Source organism: Cucumis sativus, chromosome 3 (assembly GCF_000004075.3).
Source record: "Cucumis sativus cultivar 9930 chromosome 3, Cucumber_9930_V3, whole genome shotgun sequence".
NCBI classification, from domain to species: Eukaryota; Viridiplantae; Streptophyta; class Magnoliopsida; order Cucurbitales; family Cucurbitaceae; genus Cucumis; species Cucumis sativus.
In genome coordinates this window covers 23,728,076-23,738,399 of record NC_026657.2, presented here as the reverse complement: position 1 = coordinate 23,738,399, position 10,324 = coordinate 23,728,076, and the positions used below count along the sequence as shown (strand labels likewise).

General features: G+C 32.2%; 1 protein-coding gene across 1 annotated transcript; it reads right to left on the bottom strand.

The window, feature by feature from the left end:
* Nucleotides 1–7,155: 7,155 nt before the first annotated feature.
* Nucleotides 7,156–7,509, bottom strand: LOC116402456 (putative protein TPRXL). The gene has a single exon (XM_031881705.1). The coding sequence runs from the start codon at nucleotides 7,507–7,509 to the stop codon at nucleotides 7,156–7,158; it is 354 nt and encodes a 117-aa protein (XP_031737565.1).
* Between the last annotated feature and the right edge of the window lie 2,815 nt (nucleotides 7,510–10,324).

Below are 10,324 nucleotides of genomic sequence, written 5' to 3'. Positions count from 1 at the left end.
AAGGTAGTGGTTCGACACGACACAATAATGATGATCAACTTTGTTTTCCAACAAAAGGCTCTTAGGTTCTTTTTTTGTTGGTCACATCATTGTTTCCAGGGGAGGCAATGAATGGTTTTGCTCCAAAGGTAACTCATATGTTTGGTTAGGTAGCTCATCTTTTTCTCTATCAATTTGAGAAAGGGCTTTGGTATGATCCGATGGAGGCAATAATGGTGGTGTTTTCCCTTTATCCAAATCATAAAGTCGGGAGTTTTGTTTAACATTATCTTTCCACAATACAAGGAAGAACTAAATCATTTGCGGGTAGGTAAGATTGGGTCATCACGTAGTTTGGAAGAAGGCAGCAAAGCAATTTGTTATTTTTGGATTTTGGGCAAAATGAGCTTCTTAACAAACCTCTTCTTTTGCAAAGAAGAGGGGTAAGGTTTTGATTTGGTTGGAGGAGAAGTCTTTGAGTCTTTTGAAGGAAGTGAACGAAGAATGTCTAGGGGAAGCTCATTACATATGGTGTTTGTGTCGAGTTGTTCATCATTTAGTCGAGTTGTTCATCATTTAGCTTAAGATTGTGAGTAACACATTGGTTTTAAAATGATTTATAAAGCATGATTTCAAGTTAATTTCGTAAACAATAGCTTGTCTGAGTAACACCATGATTTCTAAAGTACTTATTGAATATGATTTCAAGCCTTACCAGCAATAGCTTGTGAGCAACAAAATGTTTTAAATGTTATTTATTAAATATGGTTTCAAGTTATTCATGAATTTGAAAAGTTATTTATGATTTTCAAATTATTATTTCAAGTCATGATATAAATGTTCATTGAAATGATATTTCAAGTTATGTTATAATTTCATGATCAAAGAAATATTTAAAAACTTTCAAGGAAATATTTCAATGTTTTTTCAAATGTTTTTATCGATGCTCGAATATATCATGGATCTATTGTATGCATGTGGTTAACTCCATATTGATGGTAGAGTTTACAAGCATTTAGTTTATGGACCATCAGGAAGGGTATATAATTATGCCTTAAAGGACGGGGATAACTTCCTATCGACTTTCCTATCTTCAGACAAAGGGGTAAATACTGTTTGTGGCTATGAACGACTGTCTTAAAAAAGTTATGCAAAAGATTTCAATGTTTCAAGATTCATATTATGAAATGATTGCTTGCTGATAAATGTATTTAAGCTTCGATTTTACATCAAAACTGTTTATGAAAACCTGTTTTTCCAACACTGTTGCTCATTAAGTCTTTCGACTTATTCTTTCAAAACATTTTCCCTCTTTTCTGATACAAATTGTAGATCTGCGTGCCAAACATATTGATGTCAGACCAATATAGTTTTTAATAATGAAAGGAATAGATTTTCTATAAGTATTACTGTATTTTTATATTTATATATTTATATGTCTTATCTTTTATAAAAAAGGCATTTAAGATGGGTTACATGTTTAAAAAGCATTTCAAAGTTTAAAGACTTTCGTTGTTTAAAGGATTCAAGTGTTGATGTCATGTGTCAGTTAAAGTTGTTTCGGAGGTGTGCGGCTTTAGTTGATTTCACGCCACCCCTCAGGTCAAGCAAGCAAGTGCTCGGAGTGGGGTGTGACTAAAAGAAGTAAAAATAAGGGTTTTCGTATGAAAACTAAATTGCATGATAAAGTGTTAAAAAGTAACATAGATGTGTAAACAACCAAGATGTCATAGCTTAGAGGAATGGAGTCACTTAATCCTATTAAGATCAACGAATTATCACTTGTGATTTAAATACTTTATCTATGCCTAGCCCAATTGATCGAAACCCAAGTCAATGGTCTTAAGTATCAAGTTAGCTAACATGAGAAGTCAAACCCGTACTAGACATGTTATCTACTTCACATTAAATTGTAGGACAAAGCTAGGATGAGTGCTTACTTTCCACCATTTAACAATATATTCACTACTGTTTCTCTCTAGGTTGATAGGGTAAAATACGATTCAACATAGACAACAAATTACAAGCCTAACTCATCACCCCTCTTCCTATAATTTCTCATACAAACTCAATAGGATATGTGATGTAAACGAAGCCAACATTCAAAATAGGAATGCCAACAATGCCTACTAGAACCTTAAATTGTTTAAACTAGCTAGGTATGTGCTCAACACAAAGTTAAGCAACACGAAATATGGTATGCATAATTTAACTTTACTCACAACAAATTCATTACAACAAATGCCTTAGAAATCAAAACAAACTTTAAATTTAACATTTACACACAATGCAACATAAATTCTTAAGAGCGCAATTACGCAAGGGTAACAACAGCTTTGTAGAACCCTTGAGAAAACTCCATGCTACCTAAGGGAGGGAGCACTTAAAAACATAAGCCAAATATTTAGTAAGTGAGAAATTTTAAGAAAATACTTTGTGGAGGAATATAACAACACATAAAGTTAAAAAGAAAATTCTTTCCTTAAGCACTCATCTAGTAATGAGTCCTCACTAGGCATCACTTGCCAAAACCATATTAGGTTTTCCTATCTTTCATTCCTAAATGTTGAACATAATCAACATTAGGCTACTAGAGTGGCAAACTCACACTGATAGCTCTCAAGATAACCCAAAAAGTTCAACATCAATTGCTCGATAAATTAGCCTAAATATAGGAAAACTCACACAACCAGCTACAACTAATTAGCCTAGGTTGTATACTCAACACCTGGCATCCCTTACACTCACATGTGCACATAGAGTTAGCTTAGAAGTAGGTAAACACCAATGGTCTAAAAAGAACATATCAAACAATTTACATAAATAACTTCATGTGTAATCAATCAAACATACGTAACAACTCGCAAATAACATGCTTATTAAGTAACACATAACTTAAAGAAGAACGATCTTTGTGAAAAAACTTTTCTTTCTAAGAAAAGTTACTTCCTGAACTAGCTTAGTTTTCTCTTCTTTCTTCACTCTTCTTGTTCAGCATCTTGACGGCTCACCAAGTTTGGTCCTCCAGTATGCGTTCTTCCTATGCATCCCCTTTCTCAATCCTTATCTTTTTAATCTTTTACTTACTTGCGGTTATAAGGTTCCCTTGTATTTATACCACTCTCAAAATCAGATTACTCATCACTAACCTTTTCTAATCTGACTAACTCCTTCTTAATTATTTATACATGTCCTTATATGGTCACACTTAATTTAAACTTCTCCTAATCTAGCCAACCCAAACCTAGAACTTATTTTATCTTTTGAATCCCATGTGTCCTTATCATGTAGTTGTATTTTCATCAACTACAAATGAATGCCTTACTTTCAACTTGGACCCCTCGCCTTCTACTTGATAGATTCAAACTTAATGGATAGTGTTGTGCAATGTTTTAAATGTGTTAACTAATTCTACGTGATGAATCATTGACCATGGTCATTGCATGCTAGATGCTCACTATGTATCGCCTCTGGAAGTAAATACTAAGTCCTTATTTAATACAATTTGTCCTATTGCTTGTCCAAATATAAGCGAAACAATAGGTTTCTTGGGTAATACAGGGCTGAACACGGGAAATTGATATAAAGCTTAGTTATAGAGTTTACTCTTCATTCAGGCGATATAAAAATATTATCTATACAATGTGATGAAATGTAAGTTTATACTATATCTACTTATCTACACTAGAGAATCTGTAAATGTGGGTTAGGATGGAGGTGAGATGGACTTGTGAACTAACTTATACTAGAGAAATAATGAGAAAAAGTCTTTTCCTTACTAGGTGACTTGATGCGATAGAGCTCAGTTAACTAGCTTATGATTAAGACGAGCACCCTTCAATGTCTTAAACACCATACTTGCTTGTCTCTCGATATGCAAATGACTAAGCTCGGTTAAGCGAGATATATCTAGAACGTTTTACTTACAAGACTTATAAAGCTCATCTCTCAGGGTGAAAACCTCTCAGAGCCAAACACCCACATTTGTTCTCCTTTCGAGACACAAATGATGAAAGTTATCTCGTTAAGGTGGAATTTGTCTTCAAACTCTTCCTTTCGTGCATTAGCATATCCTTGCTACTTGCCTTCTCGAGTAGTTGGTGATATACACTGGTCAAGTGATGAATATAGCTCAGCTAACGCGATAAGAATTCAAAGCTAAGCTTTTTATCAAAAACGCTCCACATACCTAAACTACGGATAACACATTGATAGATGAATAACAAAGATGTGATGGATTGAAAAGGTATAAAATACAATATATTAAAGAATTTAGGCCTTTGGCCACTATACAATATGCACAAATACATTGCAAAAGAAATACAAAAATATAAAATACATAAATGAAGATTACAAGTTAGAGGAAATGGAAAATAGACTCTTCTCTACTTGGACTCTAAGCTTTCACTCAGAGACTGGCTGGAGAAGAAAAAGAAATATTTTTACAGATAGTGGAAAGGCTAGCTATTCCTTTCCACCACTCTCAAGGGTTTGGCCAATTCTGGCAAGATATTATGAATGGTGTAGAAAGAGGTTTTTTATAGACAGTTGTGAGAAACTTCTATTCTTCTAAACTTGTCAGCGACGACTGTTTAAGTTGGGGAGTTTGTCACGGTCATACTTGTCCAAGGCGTGATTGCCTATGGCCGTTTGCTCTGAATACCCCTAGTTTATCTTATCTTTAAGTCTCATATCTAGTTTAGGTAGTTGCCTTTCATTTTAAGTCATAAAGCTTGAGTGTGACGTTTCGACATTTTCATATGAAAGTCTACCAAAGCTGAAAATGTTTAAAATGGACTATAGGGGAGGCATACCAGTTGAATCCCCGCCTAAGCATTAATTATACTCTTTGCAAGCAACTATTTTTCCTTGTAACTGACAGTCTTTTAATGCATATTATAACATTGATTTCAATGTATTTTTTTCTTTCTCGCATTTTATAAACAAATTTCCCAAGAACGCAAAGGAAGGTTACATCATACATCGACTTTGTCTGCGATTTTTAGATTTTGATCGACGGACTTGTTCATCGAGTTAGAATAAGTGCCGCATAATTGTCCGTCTCAAGGTTGAAATGCTACGACGATTGTGACACTTGGCATTGTGATGCTGAAGTGGGCGTTATAACGTTGCCAAACTATGGAGCTCTTGTGTCTTCAGTGTCGTGGCACGACGCTCAGACGGGGTGGCGTCCATGTCCATTTATTTAAGATTTTGCCGCTTATGTTTTTTTACATTTTCTCTCTCATTTTAACTCGAAATTAAGTCATTTTTTATGCATTGGACTCCTTGGTTTCCCTATATCATTATTTCCTACAAAATAAAATAACTAATGCATAAGTATGGTTATCTTGGGACTTTTAACCCTAGAAACCCTAGCATGTTTCTGGTGCTATCATTAGTTCTCATTATCTTTGAAGAATCTTGAATGAGACTAAGAAAAATCTTTATTGAGAGAGAAATACAAAAAAAAAAAAAAATTAAAGTGTTTTTGAGTTCTATGTGAAGAAGAATTATTAGAGAGAAATCTGGAAATGGTGGTTTTAAACAACTTGAAAAATGCACAATCGCTGGCTGGATTTTTTTTTATCAAACTTCATAGTGCAACAACGTTTAGGTATATTTATCGTGTTGTAGGGTACCGCAACGACAATCTGGTCAAATTTGCGGCATTGCAGCTGTGCTGTAGTGAAGCACGCCAACGCTTTTTATAAGGTTTCACTCGAGTCTTCAAACGCCGTACAAGCGCATCGGTGCTCTAGCTAATCAACCGAGGATAGAGATTAAACAATTAATTAATCTGCAATCAATAGAGGATATAGAGATTAATCAATTAATTAATGACATTTTTAAAAATAGCAAAAAAAATTAAAATTTTAGATTTTATCGATTATAAAAATTGATAAACTTTTATCACTATCTATCAATACCCACTAATAAAAGCATGTCAGTGTCTATCAATGTCTATTATTGATAAAATTTGAAAATTTTGGTGTATGTTATAAATAATTTATCAAATTTGTTATATTTTACAATTCTTCTTAATTTAATATGCATTTTTATTAGTTAAGTCTCACAACCTAGCGGTGGATCTTAATGCGTCTGATTACACTAATTAGAAGATGTACTGTTTTAGTTCTTCGTTAATCTACACATAGTTTGATTAGGATGAGAATCTTAATTAATTAATAATTAAGAATATGCTTACTGTTGAAATTAGTAGTTAAGCAGTAAACAAATTAGCTATAGAATAAAAGACAGCTATTGAATAAAAGATTGTTTAGTTAGCTAGTTTAGTTAATTACTCAAATAATTCACTTTTATAATATCACCCCTCTATAAATAAAGTCTTTCCTCGTTGAAGAAGAATCAAATTCATATCAACAAATTCTTTTAGTAGTTTACACGAGAGTAGGTCATGTATTTGAGTTGATTGAGTTATATATTCTAGAACCATAAGTATAATTTGGGGGATTCTCCATTAGTATAACTAAGTATTATGGACTTTATGAAACTTACCTTCTCACTTTAATTTCCTGTTGATTCAATCTTGCTACCTAGTAGTATAGGTAGTATTCAACAATATAATTTTTTTGTTTATGTAAGAGAAAGTGATTGTCCTTTGGTCCCATCAGCAGTTCAACAATAGGAGCTAAGAAGTGAACATCAGAAATTACATCAACCCTACGGGTACTGGTACATATTTTTGTGACCTACTTCTGTTTTTCTCTCTCTTTTTTTCATGTTAAACTCATTTATTCCACCGATGTAATAGTATTTTGTGATTTTGCTGTTTGTATGAAACAATAATATTTTGTCTAACCTCAAATACAATGGTTACATCGTGAAAAATATATATGAAGGTTTTTAAGTCGATATCTTAATTGAAATGTTGAAATTTTTGCAAAAAAAAAATATATATATGGGTACAATAATCATATAAAATCCCTAATTTTATCACACTAGATTTGGATCGATTTTTAACAATTTCAATTATATCAAAATAATTCTCATTCGTTTTTATTTCATTAGATTGGAACGAAACTTAATAAAAGAGAAAAGTAAAATTGTGACTCGACGACGACATTGCCACGAGGAGCATAGCTCAAATGATTAAAATAATATTAGTGTACTCTATCAAAAGTTGGAGATTTGAATCTCCTCTCCATAAATCTGTCAACCAAAAAACCCATTTGTAAAGAAGCGAGAAGTCTCAGCAGAAGAACCGGTGGGAGATGCTGCGGTCGTTGGTGATTGAGCATAGGAATCGGGTGCCAATCCAGGAGCCACTGAGATTGATGGGGAATCAGCAGAGGAACCTGAGGAGGAGGAGGTGGTGGTCGTGGTGGTGGTGGTGGTTGAATCAAGTGAAGATGAAGACGAGGGAGTGGAGGAATCAAATGAGGAGGTGGTGGGAGCTGGAGTGGAGGAGGTGGTGGGAGCTGGAGTGGAGGAGGTAGGACCCTGAGCAACAACACCAGTGACAGCGACAATGATGAGAGCCAAGAAAGCAAGAGATTGGTAAGCCATTATGATAAATTAATGTAAGAGATGATATTGAAGAAAAAGAAGATAGAAAGAAGGGATTGATGAAGAAGAAAAAGGTAGATTGAGAGACTATATATACTTTGAAAAAAAAAAACATGAGCGAGAAAATTAGGGGTTGAAGAAAACAAATTGTGGTGAAAGAAGAAACCTAAATTTGGACCTCTCCTAATTTTAGCATTTCACTATTTTTTTGGTTTTCACTATACTTGTTCACTTATTACTATTAATTAAAATTTCAAAGAAAAACAAAAGACTAGAAATTTATTTAAACGTAAATGAGAAAACTATTGTAAATATTTTCAAATATAAAACTACTGTACCATTTTGCTATATTTGTAAATGAGTTGGTCGTTTTTCTATGCATGAAGAGAGCATATTTTTTAGGAAAAAGATATCTTCAAATAAACGATGTCCACTTATAAATGTAAATGTTTATTGGTGTCTATCTAATAAATAGTAAATTTTTGCTATATATTAATATAATTTATTGATATTTTCAACAATTTTATCATTTAAAACAATTATCCTATTTATTTGTTTCAAACTAATTGCAAATACATAGTTTCATATCACTCTTTCAAGTTTCGTAAATAATGATCAACTTAACTTATGATAATTTTGGATGAGATTTCTAAACAAAACTTGGGTTTGTTGAAAATAAGCATTGTATTTGTATTAATTTGTAAATACAATCTCTAATAAACGATCATTTTTTGTTCTCTCATGAAACTAAACTTGTCTTGGATACTTTGTCGCTTGTTCTTGAACGTTCACTTACTTTGAGGGATTTGTTGCATGTTCTCGACGTTAATCTATCGCAAGGATTTTGCAACTTGTTCTTGATGGTAAATGCATACGCTTGAGTTCGACTTTTAAATGCGTGCTTGAACACTTTAAATGAAGAGTGCTCTCCTATTTAAAGAGGTTTACCTAGGTTTTGTAAGTTTGGACTTGATTGGTCAATTGAACTTTAACCCAATTATTAATATCAATTTGAACCAAATTATTTTATATAATCCAATAGAGGAACATGAGGTGGTGGTCGTGGTTGAATCGAGTGAAGATGAAGACAAGGCAGAGGAGGAATCAATTGAGGGGTCATGGGAGCTGGAGTGGAGGAGATAGGACCCTCAGCAACAACACCAGTGACGGCGCCAATGATGAGAGCCAAGAAAACAAGAGATTGGTAAGCTATTATGATAAATTAATGTAAGAGATGGTAATGAAGAAAAAAGAAGATAGAAAGAAGGGATCGATGATGAAGAAGAGGTAGATTGACTATATATACTTGAAGTTAAAAAAAAAACGTGAGCCAGAAATTAGGGGTTGAAGAAAACAAATTGTGGTGAAGGAAGAAAGCTAAATTTGTACCTCTCCTAATTTTAGCATTTCACTCTCTTTTTTTCATTATACTCATTCACTAATTACTACTAATTAAAATAAAAGACTTAGAAATTATTTAGGGTCCTTTCTAAAATATATCAAAGTGGAAAAATATTTACACCGTATAGAACAATTTGAAAAATGAAAAAAGTTCATAGGCCTACAATGAGAAATTCCAAAAAATGATGTAATTAATTGGCATCTAGCACACGTAATATATTTGGAAAACAATAGTTTAGTATTTGAAAAATGATTGTTTAGATTTGGAAGCTATCAAATCTAAATCTAAACAATTTTTTAAATAATAATTTGGTACACAATCGTTTAAATTTGGGTTGCCAAATCTCTAACAATTTTTTAAAAGATTATTTGGTACACGGACGTTTAAATTTGACTATTTTTTGTACACGAACTAGCTTAGATTTGATCGTTTAAACTTGGACAGATTTTTTAAAGATTTTTTAATACACGATCGTTTATATTTGACTATTTTTTTACATGATCGTTTATATTTTGCTATCCAATATCTCAACTATGTTTTTTTCACAATCTTTTATATTTGTCACACGATCCAAACAACCAAATAAAGGTTTGAATTTTTTTTAAAAAAATTGTAGAAGAAGAGAAAAAGACGATGGAAAGAAGAAAAAAATATTGCAGAAAGAAAGAGGAGAAGAAAGACGATGATGAAAATGAAGAACAAACCTAGAATATTTAAAAAAATGGCCAACTTATTCGTTAAACAGGCCATAAATATTTCACCGGTTTATTACATGTATAAAAATTGACTAATTATTTAAAGGTAAATTATCAAACTAACTTAAATATTTTCAAATATAAAAATGTCAAAATGACAAAATGCATTTTGTACCATTTGCGAAATTTGTAAATAAGTTGGTCATTTTGCTATGCATAAAGAAATCAAAATTTTAAATTAAGAATAAGATATCTTCAAATAAACGATGTATACTTATAGATGTCTATCAATGTATCAATAATAAATAGTCAAATTTTTCTATATATAAATATTACTTATTGGTATTTTCAATCGTTTTATCATTTAAAACAATTATATCCTATTTATTTTCTTAAAACTAATTGGAAATACATAGTTTCGTATCACTCTTTTAAGTTTTGTAAATAATGATCAACTCAACTTAAGGTAATTTTTTGACCAAATTTCTAAAAAAAATTGGGTTTGTTGAAAATAAATATGTATTTTCGGTTGTATCCATTTTGGTTTGAGTTGGAGAATCTGAAAATTTTTCTTCCAGTCCTACCACTACTACAAAACTGGCAATACTTAACGTTTTTTGTCTGTAAAGTATTTATTTACTTGACACTTTTCAACGTGTCAAGTAATCTAGTGTCAAGAATAAGGAAAGTTTACTTGACAGTTTTTAAGTATTTACCA